Genomic DNA, 14019 nt, shown 5'->3' with positions numbered 1-14019 from the left:
GATTTCGATATAGCTTTCCCATATATATTCGTCCGATTTTACATAAATGGTTCACAAAACTCCTAATGTTTGTCCGATTAACACGAAATTTTGCACAACGTATCATAGGTTGCAAAATGCATGAGTATGTTCCTTCGAGGGAACATTGAAATGCAATTTTAAGGATACATATTTACAATATATCCAAATTGGTGAAGGGTATCATATACTACTTTCCTTACTGGTTCCACCTGTTATATGGTATATTATGGTTTCACTGTGTGGAAAATCATCATACTAAAATGGGTAAGTTTTCAACCTAATTAGCTGTAATGTGGTAGATATAAAGGTGCTACCCCATAAAGGTGCTACCCCATAAAGGTGCTACCCCATAAAGGTGCTACCCCATGGGAGCTATGCCTAAACCTACATAGACCATTTTCGAACTTGGACTGCCTGCGGACAAACGACAACACGATTTGTTTGGAGGCTAGAGTGATTACAATAGACAGACGGACAAATTTAAATCGGTATGTCGTTTACGCTGATCATTTTTATGAGTTACAAACGAAAAAAAAAATAATACCCTGCAAAACTTGTCTATCGTACAGCCCTGATTCGCAACCCTATGACTTTTTTTATTCCAGCACCTGAAAACAAAATATGAGGTCAACGATTGTCACTGCCAGAAAATGCTGATGAAGCATTTAAAATGCATTTGGAGATGTCTCATTCGGTGAGAAAAATATTCGGATTTTCATTATTGGTATATATATATATATATAGAAGCCCTCGCATGCTCTGGCATGTTTGTTGTCACTCTCTTAAATTTAATTACCATTTCTGTAGTTTTCGCAGTAAGAGAGCACATCTCTTGCAAAACTAACAAAGAGAGAACAAACTTTAATTTTGCAGGCTCTGGAAAATTCGTTTATAGCATTTCGATTTCGTGGACAGTGGGTTGGAATCTCTAGCGTGAGAACAAAGATAACAAACAAATTGAATGATAAATTCTAATGATTTTAAATATTCTTCCACTTTATACCGTCTATCCAAAAACACAATATACAATAAATAACAACAGTTTATTATACCCTACACAACTATGTTGTCAGGGTATTATAGCTTTGTGCAGCCCCAAATGTTTGTAACGCCGCGAAATATTGGTCATAGACCCACCTTTAAGTATACCGATCGTCATATCTCGACTAGCTGAGTCGATCTAGACATGTGTGTCCGTCCGTCCGTCCGTCCGTCTGTCCATTATAATTTGTAAACACGATACAGGCCGCAGTTATGGACCAATCTTCACGAAATTTTGCATGTAGGATGGGTTCTGGCCAATGAAGACCCCTATTGTTTTTGGAAAAGATCGGTTAATATTTAGGGGATGAAATGGACCAAACACTAAATTTTTGTCGGTTTTTCTGGTCGCTCCAGAGGCCGCAATTATGGCCCAAACACCGCGAATTTTAGGGGATCGGGCCAGAGAATAAGCATGCATGTTTTGATAAAGATTGGTCAATATTTAGCGGGTCAAATGGACCCTGACTTTTGTGTGAAAAATGAGAAAATTTGTATTCTATGGCATATATATTTGCCCCTGGAGGATGTAAACCCCAGGAGTTGATAGCATATCCAAGAGGAGTGGTTGGCCTTTAAATTGATACCAAATATAGTGATGTATCTACTCAGATGTGGGAGTTACAGTCAAATATTTACAGGTGCTTATGTATTCAGATATTATTTAGTAACCCATTACCACATTAGAAGGAGAAATATCGCGCTGATTGCTTTGAAATTGTTCATGAAGTTCCAGTTATGTTCAAGAACAACGCCTACAATTTTCGGTGATTATCAGATTAAAATTTTGGGATGAAATGGACCGAAAACATAATTTTTTGTGTGTTTTCGAGTAGAGTATAATCCGAAAATCACAACACAACCCACCGTGAAGGTAATCTGGACAAGTAATTAGAAGGACTGTACTGAATATTCAAAAAAGTATGTTGTTAACCTCTAATCGGACAAGAGGGGGCAAATATCACGAAATATTACTCAGACTCGGAATAAACATCGTCAGAAAGTTAGAGTTCGTGGTAGTTGTGTAGGGTATCGCATGGTCGGCCCCGTCCGACTATACTGCTCCGCTCACTGGTTTATCTATATATTAGCGAATTCAATAATCCGAACACGGAAAATTGTCAAAAATAGCTTCTGTGCATTCAACCCAAAATGTTTTAAAATATGCATGCCTTTATTAAATAAGTTTCTTCAATTCACTCATTCAAATTAAATAAATATTAATAGACTATGTATTTCCGTTAGTATCGAATTAAACGATATTTTCCCACGCGTCGATGCAGGAAGATTTGACTGCTGAATTAGGCAATAAATTTCAAAATTTGCTGAAGAGGCTAAACACAATGTCACAACAATCACTTTTTTCGCTAGGAAACCCCATTAATGAATAATGAATATTTTATTGGGTCATTAGTCAAACTGGTAATAAGTCATTTCGATGTTCGGTGATGTTTTTTTATTCGAATATATAAAAGTAAAATCGATGTCAATATGGAATCATTCAAGTTTCGCTAGAACTTTGGAAGACGATACTAGAACTCACGGTAAAGAAAGGATGCGTGCCTTTATTGTTCTAACATGCCTTATGGCCATGGCTTGTGCTGATCATTTGGGCCCCGATTATCATCCAGTAGGACGTAGTTATATACCACCAGGTGGTGTTGGAGCTACTTCTAATGCGGAACGTAGTTATATTCCTCCAGGTGAAGCTGGTGTGGGAGCTGCTTCTAATGTGGAACGTAGTTATATTCCACCAGGTGGAGCTGCCTCAAACATTGAATCCTCATACTCGGTGGGTGGACAAGGTTCGAATTTCCAGTCTGGTGCAGGATTTGGTTCTTCCAATGCTGCAGTGAGTTTCGGAAATACTGCTGCTTTTGATGCTGGAAACACAGATACATCTTTTGTAGCTGGAAACTCTAGCCCAACCTCCGTTAACTCCGTAACTGATTCCTCAGATTACACTGCACCTCAAGGCAATTATGAATCAGCTTCAAATACATCCCCTTTGGTTAGCGCTGGCGGCATTGAAAAGGAATTCTACACTTTTACTGCCGATGAAGAAGATTTTGCCCAACCCGCTGCCAGCAATCAATTTGAAAATTCCATCAAACAAGGAGTTCGAGTTATTTTCATTAAGGGTCCCGAAAATAATGGCCTGGAAAATGCCATCGTTAGCTTGGCTAAACAAGCTTCGGAACAAAAAACCGATATTTATGTCCTTACCAAACACGCTGATCTCGCCGAATTGAACAATAAATTGAATACCGCCAATGATAATGCCAATCATAAACCTGAAGTTCATTTTGTGAAATATCGTACCGCTGAAGATGCTGCCAATGCACAACACGCCATTCAAGCCGAATATGAAGCATTGGGTGGCCCAGCTCAATATTTTGATGGTGGTGTAGCTCCTTCATTGAACTTTGCTTCGCAAGCGCCTCTAGGTGAAACTGTAACAGCTGTGGCTCAGGGCAGTCAAGAATCGATGATCGTTACTATGGGCAATGTTGGTTCAACATATCTACCAGCTTCAGTTTTACGTCTATTCCGTTTGTAATTGTGACCTGAGCTTTTCTTATTGTTGTTGTTATGTTTTAATACTAAGCGAAATAAAGAAATTAATTAAAAATAAAAAAATACTTTGATTGGATAAGGAAACTATGATTAAGAAAATACCAAAATTCGGGCTTATACTTTATATAGGTCTCTGTGAACTTTTCCAGCTTATTTATAATCCTGACAACATTTCAACCTGAAACATATTCTTAAAAAATACACACTTATTGCTCTGATAATCCTTAAAAAATATTATTTTTGTTTAATCCACGCCAAAAAATGAACTTAAACCAGTAAGGAAAGTTCAGAAGTCGGACGGGGCCGACAATATGATACCCTTTACCAATTTGGGGACAAAATGGGACGAAAATGTATGTAGGAGCTATATTTAAATCTGATCATATTTCAACAAAACTTCACGGATGTCAACCTGTAGCAACTTCAATACGGTATGCAAAACATTGTCTTAATCGGAAAACGTTGACTGTTTGTACTCCATCTACATTAAATCGGGCAATACTAGATACGGGAGCTATATCATAATCTGACTCGTTTTCTATAAAACTTCGCACACATTAATCTGAACCTAATTCAGTGCGCTGTGCAAAATTCTGTCTCAATTGGACAAATATTGCCAGGTGCACAATTTACATAAAATCGGAGGAAACTATATATGAGAGCTATATATAAATCTGAATCGATTTCAACAAAATTAGGCATATAATTATCTAGACCTAATTTAGTACTCTGTGCAAAATGTTATCCCAATCAGACAAATGTTGGGAGTTTGGTGCACCATTTACATAAAATCGGACCAAACTATATATGTGAGCTATATCTAAATCTGAACCGATTTCAAGAAAACTTGGCATATATCTATCCAGAACTACTTCAGTATTCTGTGCAAAATTTTGTCTCAATCGGGCCAATATTGGGAGTTTGGTGCACCATTTACATTTCAACAAAATTTCGCATACGTAAATCTGGAACTAATTCAGAACTCTGTGCACAACTTTGTCTAAATCGGACCAATAATGGCAGTATGGTACTCCATTTACTTGAAATCGGACTATGTATGGGAGCTATATGTAAATCTGAACCGATTGCAATAAAACTTGACATATATCTATCCAAACCGAACGAAACTATATATGGGAGCTATATCTAAATCTGAACCGATTTTCTCCAATTTCAATAGGGTCAAATAATTGACTTGTGCAAAATTTCATCCAAATCGGATCATAAATGCGACCTGTACTTTGTTCACAAAAATGCATGGAAGGACATACGGACATGCTTAAATCGACTAAGAAAGTGATTCTATGCATATTCTCAAAAGGAACCATGGGTCTATCTCGATTACTTTTGCCTGTTACAAACATATACACAAACACATAATACCCTGTACCACAGTGTGGTGAAGGGTATAAAAATCCACGCCTTTGGCTCTTATAATCCTTAAACAAATATTTTTAAAAATTCCACGTCTTTGGATGTGATAATCTTTTCAAAAAAACTTAAAAAATGCACGCCTTTGGCTCTGATAATCCTTGAAAAAATATATTCTTAAAAAACCCACACCTCTGATAGTCCTCCAATAATAGTAGTTTTAAAAAACTCACACCTCTGATAATCCTTCAAATCCACGTCTCTGATAATCCTTCAAAAAATATGCTTATAAAATCCAGGCTTTTGATAACCCTTCATAAATATTCTTAAAAATCCAGGCTTTTGATAACCCTTCATAAATATTCTTAAAAATCCACCCTTCTGATAGTCCTTCAAAATATATGGTTAAAAAGTCCACGACTCTAATAATCCTTCAAAATATATGGTTAAAAAGTCCATCCTCCAAAAAATAATTTTTAATAGAATCCACGCCTCTGATAATCCTCAAAAACTTTTTTTAAAAAATCCACGCCTCTGATAATCTTCCAAAAAATATTTATAAAAAATCCCAGCCTGTGATTCTCCTAGTCTATTTTTAAAAAATCCACGCCTCTGATAAATCTTCAAAAAATATGCTTAAAAAAATCTACGTCTATGATTCTCCTAGATTATTTTTAAAAAATCCACGTCTATGATTCTCCTAGATTATTTTTAAAAAATCCACGCCTCTGATAATCCTTCAAAAAATATTTATAAAAAATCCACGCCTCTGATAATCCTCCAAAAAATATTTATAAAAAATCCACGCCTCTGATAATCCTCCAAAAAATATTTATAAAAAATCCACGCCTCTGATAATCCTCCAAAAAATATTTATAAAAAATCCACGCCTCTGATAATCCTCCAAAAAATATTTATAAAAAATCCACGCCTCTGATAATCCTCCAAAAAATATTTATAAAAAATCCACGCCTCTGATAATCCTCCAAAAAATATTTATAAAAAATCCACGCCTCTGATAATCCTCAAAAAAATATTTATAAAAAATCCACGCCTCTGATAATCCTCAAAAAAATATTTATAAAAAATCCACGCCTATGATTCTCCTAGATTATTTTTAAAAAATCCACGCCTATGATTCTCCTAGATTAAATATTTTCTCCTAGATAAAAAAATCCACGCCTATGATTCTCCTAGATTATTTTTAAAAAATCCATTTCTCCTAGATATTTTTAAAAATCCACGCCTATGATATTTTTAAAAAATCCACCCTAAAATTATTTTTAAAAAATCCACGCCTATGATTCTCCTAGATTATTTTTAAAAAATCCACGCCTATGATTCTCCTAGATTATTTTTAAAAAATCCACGCCTATGATTCTCCTAGATTATTTTTAAAAAATCCACGCCTATGATTCTCCTAGATTATTTTTAAAAAATCCACGCCTATGATTCTCTAGATTATTTTTAAAAAATCCAAGCCTCTGACAAATCTTCAAAAAATATGCTTAAAAAATCCACGCCTCTGATAAATCTTCAAAAAATATGCTTAAAAAATCCACGCCTCTGACAAATCTTCAAAAAATATGCTTAAAAAATCCACGCCTCTGATAATCCTTCAAAAAATATGTTTAAAAAATCCACGCCTCTGATAATCCTTCACAAAATATGTTTAAAAGCCACGCCTATTGTTCTAATAATATTCCTTCAAAAACTTTTTTTAAAACATCCACGCCTTTTACTCTGCTAATCCTACAAAATGTACTCTAGAAAAATCCTCTCCTATTGCTCTATTTCTCTCCTATTGCCCTCAAAATTTTTTTCTTAAAAAAATATTTTAAATTTTGAATTCATTTCTGTGTCGATATTAAAATTCAAACAAAAAAATCTATTTAAACATTTTAATAAATTTTATTCGAAATACAATAACAACTAATAAATAAGAAATAGGAAAAAGATCGTATCACGCTTCACCATTACTGACGGTGAACCGAAGCTGGCAAATATGTTGTTTTTGTAGCAGCTCCACTAGTATGTTGTTCATGACGAACGCTGGCTGCTGGAGAAACGGAGGCAAAATTCAAAGCCTTGGCCACACCACCATTGAAATACAAAGATTTACCATCAATAGCCGCATCGTATTCAGCTTGAATTGCACGTTGAGCATTGATAGCATCTTCATTGGTGCGATACTTGACAAAGTGGACATCGGGCTTGTGATTGAGATTTTCCGTTGATAAATTCACTTTATTGGCCAATTCCGAAAGGTCATTTTCTTTGGTCAAGACATAAATTGCCGTCTTATGTTCGGCCATTTGTTTGGCTACCTTAAGGATGGCATCTTCTAAACCGGTATTTTCGGGAGCCTTGATGAAAACTACACGCAAGTTTTGCTGTAGATTATCGAGCAATTCACCCGATGCAGATGGTTGATAGAAATCGTTTTCATCGGCGGTGAAGGTGTAGAACTCCTTCACCAATTGACCACGACCATTTGGAATATTGGAGATGGCACCAACAGAACCATAAGAGGAATCGTAGCTGGAGGAGGCGAAATTGGAGCCTGAATTGGTGGCACCGTAACTGGAACCGGTGTTGGAACCCGCAAAATTAGAACCATAATTCGAAGTGGAACTTAAACCGGAACCAATTGTGTAGGAGTTGGAACCGAATGTTGAACCAGAACCGGAAGCACCCAAAGAGGAACCTGATGAACCGGAACCAATTGTGTAGGAGTTGGAACCGAATGTTGAACCAGAACTGGAAGCACCCAAAGAGGAACCTGATGAACCGGAACCAATTGTGTAGGAGTTGGAACCGAATGTTGAACCAGAACCGGAAGCACCCAAAGAGGAACCTGATGAACCGGAACCAATTGTGTAGGAGTTGGTACCGAATGTAGAACCAGAACCGGAAGAACCCAAAGATGAACCTGAATTGAAGCTGCCGAAGGAAGGAGCTGAGCCAGATACCGCGAAGCTGGATGTACCAAATGTTGGTGTTGACTTGGAAGCAGTGAATTTTGAATCGCTGCCGGTTGAAACCAAGGATGGACTGGCAGCAACAAAAGCGGCACCAGTACTGGATCCAATTAATTGAGAAGTCAACTTATTGCTATCGTAATTATTTCCTGAGCTGGAACCACTTGAAACAGAAGAAATGAAACTGGATCCAACACTGGACAGGGGAGAGCCGGATGTACTGATTTTAGATTCGTAATTAGAATTACTGTAACTGCTGCCAGAAGCGGGAAGAATAAAACTAGATCCAACGTTAGAGACTGGTGAGTTTGAGGCACTGAATTTAGAATCTGAGCCAGAGCTTGGACCCGATCCAAATGAAATAGAGTCGAAGCTGGAACTGACAGTAGTGGGACCAGAACTGGAAGCAACACTGGAACCACCGAATGCAGGTGTACTACTGGAAATAGTGAACGAGGAACTGGCAGGGGCTCCATTGGTAGTGGAGTATGTCGAATCTGAGGAGGATTGGAAGCCATTGGTGAAGCTACCTGTATTGGAACTACTGAACGACGGAGCGGAACCAGATATCGTGAAACTGCTACCACTTGTAACTGGAGAAGAGCTGGTAACACTGAATTGAGTATCTGAGCCTAAAGTGCTGACACTAGGTGTTGAGGCTGGTGTAGCAACCAAATCTGAGGCAAAGCTGGTACTTCCGGAATTTGATGCAGTGAAAGATGGGGCAGAGTTAGAAACAGTAAAACTGGAACCGCTGTTAGCTGGGGATAAGCTTGAAACAGTGAATGTTGAAGAATCTGAGCTAGAGCTGCTGGCAGTATCTGAGCCTAAGGTGCTGGCACTAGGCGCTGAAACTGGTGTAGAAACCAAATCTGAGGCAAAGCTGGTACTACCGAAATTGGAGCTAGTGAAAGCAGGGGCCGAGTTGGAAACTGTGAAACTGGCGCCACTGGTAACAGGCGATGAACTGGATACCTCAAATTTAGTATCTGAGCTCGAGGTACTGACGACGGGGTTTGAACTAGATGTGACAAAATCAGAGTCTGAATTGAGACCGCCAAAGGTGGTGCCTGTATTGGAACCAGAAACAGTGATGCTACCTTCACTTGAAGCAGGCACTGAACTGAAGGTGCTGAATGATGATTTGGAGCTTGAGGTGGTTAAAGGTTCGTTGCTGGAAATAGTGAAACTGCTTCCACTTGTAGCAGGCAAGGTACCTGAGGTGCTGAATGATGTTTCAGAACTTGAGCTGGTCAATGGTTCGATGCTGGAAATAGTGAAACTACTTCCACTTGTAGCAGGCGATGAACTGGAAGTGCTGAATGATGATTCGGAGCTTGAGGTTGTTGAAGGTTCGTTGCTGGAAATAGTGAAACTGCTTCCACTTGTAGCAGGCAAGGTACCTGAAGTGCTGAATGATGTTTCAGAGCTTGAGCTGGTCAATGGTTCGGTGCTGGAAATAGTGAAACTGCTTCCACTTGTAGCTGGCGATGAACTGGAGGTACTGAATGATGATTCGGAGCTTGAGGTGCTTAAAGGTTCATTGCTGGAAATAGTGAAACTGCTTCCACTTGTAGCAGGCAAGGTACCTGAAGTGCTGAATGATGTTTCAGAGCTTGAGCTGGCCAATGGTTCGGTGCTGGAAATAGTGAAACTGCTTCCACTTGTAGCAGGCAAGGTACCTGAAGTGCTGAATGATGTTTCAGAGCTTGAGCTGGCCAATGGTTCGGTGCTGGAAATAGTGAAACTACTTCCACTTGTAGCAGGCGATGAACTGGAGGTACTGAATGAAGAATCAGAGCTTGATGTGGTCAAGGTTGGAGCTGTGTTGGAGCCACTAAAAGAGCTAGAAAGAGAGAAACTGATTCTAGTAGGTGACGAACTGGTTGTACCGAATGAGGAATCTGAGCTTGAGGTGATCACAGAAGAAGCTGTGTTGGAACCACTCAATACAGGAGAAGAGCTGCTGACTGTGGAACTAGCTTCTTTGGTGGCGGGCAATGAGCTAGAAGAGTCGAATGAGGACTCTGAGCTTGATGTGATGGCGCCTGAAACTGTATCAGAACCACTCAATAGGGGAGAAGAGCTGGAAATAGTAAAGCTTGATTCCTTGATGACCGGTGCTGAGCTGGAGGAACTGAATGTTGAGAATGAGCTTGTTGAGGTTGAGGCTGGTGCTGTGAAGCTAGATTCGCTTGTTGTTGGCGAGGAGCTCGAAACACTGAAAGATGAATCAGAGCTAGAGGTGGTTATAGAAGGCTCGGTTTTTGAAACACTGAATGTGGTTTCGCTGGTAACCGGTGAAGAGCTTGATGTGCTGAATGATGATTCCGAGGTGGCTGGAATTGCATCGAGACCAACGGTTGCAGAGGCTGAATCAGAGCTAGTGGTAGTCTTTGAAACACTGATTGTGGTTTCACTTGTAACCGGTGAGGAGCTTGAGGTGCTGACTGATGATTCCGAACTGGCTGGAATTGCATCGAAGGTAAGGCCAACGGTTGCAGGGGCTGAATCAGAGCTTGAGGTGGTTATGGTCTGCTCGGTTTTTGTAACACTGAATTGAGTTTCACTTGTAGCCGGTGAGGAGCTTGATGTGCTAAATGAGGATTCCGAACTTGCTGGAATTGGATTGAAAAAGAGAGGGGCTGTACCGGATCCACCCACATTGAATTTTGTACTAGAACTACTGGATGTCAAGTCAACGGACGAGTCAGTATTAGATGTCAGCGATTCAACGGATGGTTTAGATACCATCGAACCGGTAACCAAGCTTAAGAGTCCACTGCCGCTTTCCGAAGTTTCAACAGTCTTACTGCCGGAACTTAATTCGCCATTATCATTACCAGTGTTACTTGCTTCGCTTACAATGATTTCGCTTGAGCTGCCTTCATTTTCGGATCCCATTAATGTTGTATCCATGTTTGAAACATCAGTATCCTGTTCAGATTTAATTGCACCGATTACAACAGCACTATCACCTGTCATTTCCGTACCAGAAGTAATGCTGGAAACTTCAGTATTACCATCCATACTGCTATCACTGGCGACAATATCACTATCTGTGTTACCGATCATTTCAGCTCCAGTAACAATGGAGACCAAGCTGGAAACGCCTTCATCATTGATGGTATTTGAAGAACCACTAACAATGGAATTATCAGAGTCCATTTTGATTCCCTCGACTTCCGAATCGGACGTCAAGCTATCACTTCCAGTACTGACGGCACTGCTTACAACATCACTATCGGTGGATAAGCTGCCACCGAAACCAGTTATCAATGTGGAAACCTCGGCATCACCTTCCTTATCACTGGCCATGCTTACACTTTCAGTCATACTGGCACTGCTTACGACATCACTATCATCACCACCATTCATTTCCGCTTCAGCAATCATGCTTACAACAACACTTTCACTTCCGGCACTGTCATCACTGATCACATTGTCACTGACCACAATTGAATCTGCAGCACTGCTACTGTCATCCGAATTATCCACTACTGAATTGGTAGTTTCAAAGATTGAAACTGTTTTAGTAGAAGAACTTTTCAGACTAGCTGGTCCACTGACATCTTTAGCTCCAGCTCCAAAAGCACTATATGTTTTAGCTTTTCCACCAGTTCCAAAAGCACTATATGTTTTAGATTTTCCACCAGTTCCAAAAGCACTATATGTTTTAGATTTTCCACTGCCAGCTTTGCTTACACTGCTGACAATTTCAAACTTGCCTCCTGCAGCATTGGCTATCTCGTAAACGTAACCTTTTCCAGCATAAGCGCATGCCACCAGGCACAAAATGACTAGAATCCGCATATCACAAAAAATTATTTTCCCCCAAACTAGCGTTCACACTAACCGATGACGAGAATAATTCTAAAATGTTAAATGATTTCACTTTTATATATACCCTTGGGTAGTTTTTTTATTCTTGTATGATGAAGCTGGAACATATGTCACCGCATAGTTGTGGTTCAAAATTGCCACAAAACAACTTCAAATTTGCATTATATTTTTGCATTTCATACAATTTAGTTTTGTTTTCTTCGCCGCATACAGGTTTCGCATAACTGGCCAAAACATAAATTGTTCTAATCCAGACACTGGATATAATTAAGAAAGCTAGTTGATCAACTATTTTGTAGAATGAAAAGTGGATCGTTGATGCTTTCACGTGCCGAAACATTTTATAATAGAACGGCATTTGATAATAGAACGGTAGTTAGTAAGAGGTGAAATGGGCTGAACCGACTATATTAGGTGCTACACTATGATTTCCTTATCGATCTCTCGAATACATGTATTTATTAAAGTAGATATATGTATAGCCTACGCATCTACTAATGTTATAAGTGTGCGGAAAATTGGAAAGATACCAGAGGTTATGTCATTTGATTGATGATTGTGGAGGAAAAAAACTAAACTCTGAAAAAATTATATAGAACTCCCATATGGTTTCTGTTATCCAAATTTCATACCATCCAAATTTTAACTATTACTAGTGTGTGTTCTTCCGTTAACTATACGATGGATATGATTTTTGCACAACAATATTTATGAAAATTTAGTAATCCACATGTGTATGTTGTATAGCTTTGGGTTCTGTTATGTTAGCTTTTCCTTCCCTTTCCTTTAAAATTTTAATTTTAGTTTTTTGTTGGGGTATTCTCCCAAGAAGCTATTTATTGCTTCTTTACAAAAACCAATTCGAAGTGCCTACGTTACCAGCGATACGACCTCATTGCCTTACTTTCCCCAATAATAAATAGTTGGTATTTATAAAAACAACAACCTGGGATTCAGCCTGACTATTTTGCAAAAACAATTTTCATTAATTTGTTTGTAACGCAACCGTGTACGTATACATTTATGGGTCCTGATATGGTAGCTACCACTTCCCATTCATGTTTTCGTCTTCATTGGCTACGAGTAGTTTTTTGCAGAAACAATATTTATGAACGTTTTTTTTAACCCTCCACCATAGTATGGAGGGTATATTAATTTTGTTTTTCCGTTTGTAACTCACCGAAATAATTATTTCATAAACTTCTATGAAGATTTAGCCATGTCCGTCTGTATGTTGTAATCACTCTAGCCTCTGAACGAATTGAGATAGATCGCCAAAATTTTGCATAGAGTAGTCCTTTGTCTTCAGGCAGGTCATGTTCGAAGATGGACTATATCGGTCCATGTTTAGTCATAGCTCTCATATAAGTGTACCCCTCATTAACGGTATTTTGGGGTTCTTGAGTGTGTGTTTCAACTGAATTCGCTGATATTTGGTAAATTATAAATATAAGTCCACTTTTTCTGGTAGCCCCCATGTAAGGATATTCTCCAATTTTCGGTATTTTAGCGTATTTTTGACTGAGTTGGCTGTAATTACATACGTTGAATTCTAAATGGGTAGCAAATCTCACCACAAGAAATTATAAATATAGGTCAATTTCCGGTAGCCCCCATATAAGGGTACCCTCCAATTTCGTTATTTTCGGATACGTTTTTCAACCGAAAGTCGCTGTAATTTGGTACTTATATGGTAACAAAGTTCCCTACCTAAAATTGGCATAGCGTACTAAATTGAGTCTGTAAAGATGTATGCTAAGTTTCGTGAAAATCGGTTCAGATTTAGATATAGCTCCCACATATATTTTCGTCCGATGTAACGTAAATGATGTACTAAAGTCCCTATATATCTTTCAATTTTTAAAGTTTGTCCGATTGACCCACAATTATGTATAATATACTGAAGTTAATAAAAATTACTCTCATGCAAAGTCGTTGAAATGGGTTCAGATTTAAATATAGCGTACGGCGTGTATCAAGTTTGCTTTAAGGGGACCCCCCCCATTCTAGGGGTCAAATTTTTTTTGATTTAATTCGATTCTACACTAATTCAAGAACGTCTCTACAAAATTTCAAGTGAAAATCTCAAGAACTCTTGAAGATATAGCCGATTTATTGTGTCAGCATCAAGTGACGGCTAAAGGGCTTCTCAAACTTTAAACGCGTTTTTCTCTTTTGCGAATGG

The 14019-nt window shown here is 38.5% G+C and overlaps 2 protein-coding genes across 2 annotated transcripts; one reads left to right on the top strand and one right to left on the bottom strand.

The window, feature by feature from the left end:
• The first annotated feature begins 2617 nt into the window (after window positions 1-2617).
• On the top strand, window positions 2618-3622 carry LOC133334877 (uncharacterized). The gene has a single exon (XM_061543192.1). It carries the CDS (start codon window positions 2618-2620, stop codon window positions 3620-3622), a length of 1005 nt encoding a protein of 334 aa, XP_061399176.1.
• A 3364-nt stretch (window positions 3623-6986) lies between these two features.
• LOC133334876 (uncharacterized) lies at window positions 6987-11804 on the bottom strand. Its single transcript, XM_061543191.1, has one exon. The coding sequence runs from the start codon at window positions 11802-11804 to the stop codon at window positions 6987-6989; it is 4818 nt and encodes a 1605-aa protein (XP_061399175.1).
• Window positions 11805-14019: the final 2215 nt, after the last annotated feature.

This window comes from Musca vetustissima, unplaced genomic scaffold (assembly GCF_032173495.1).
Source record: "Musca vetustissima isolate MV318-11 ecotype Yass unplaced genomic scaffold, APGP_CSIRO_Mvet_v1 utg26893, whole genome shotgun sequence".
Lineage (NCBI taxonomy): Eukaryota > Metazoa > Arthropoda > Insecta > Diptera > Muscidae > Musca > Musca vetustissima.
The sequence above is the reverse complement of the archived record's forward strand: the minus strand, read 5'-3'. Positions and strand labels throughout refer to the sequence as shown.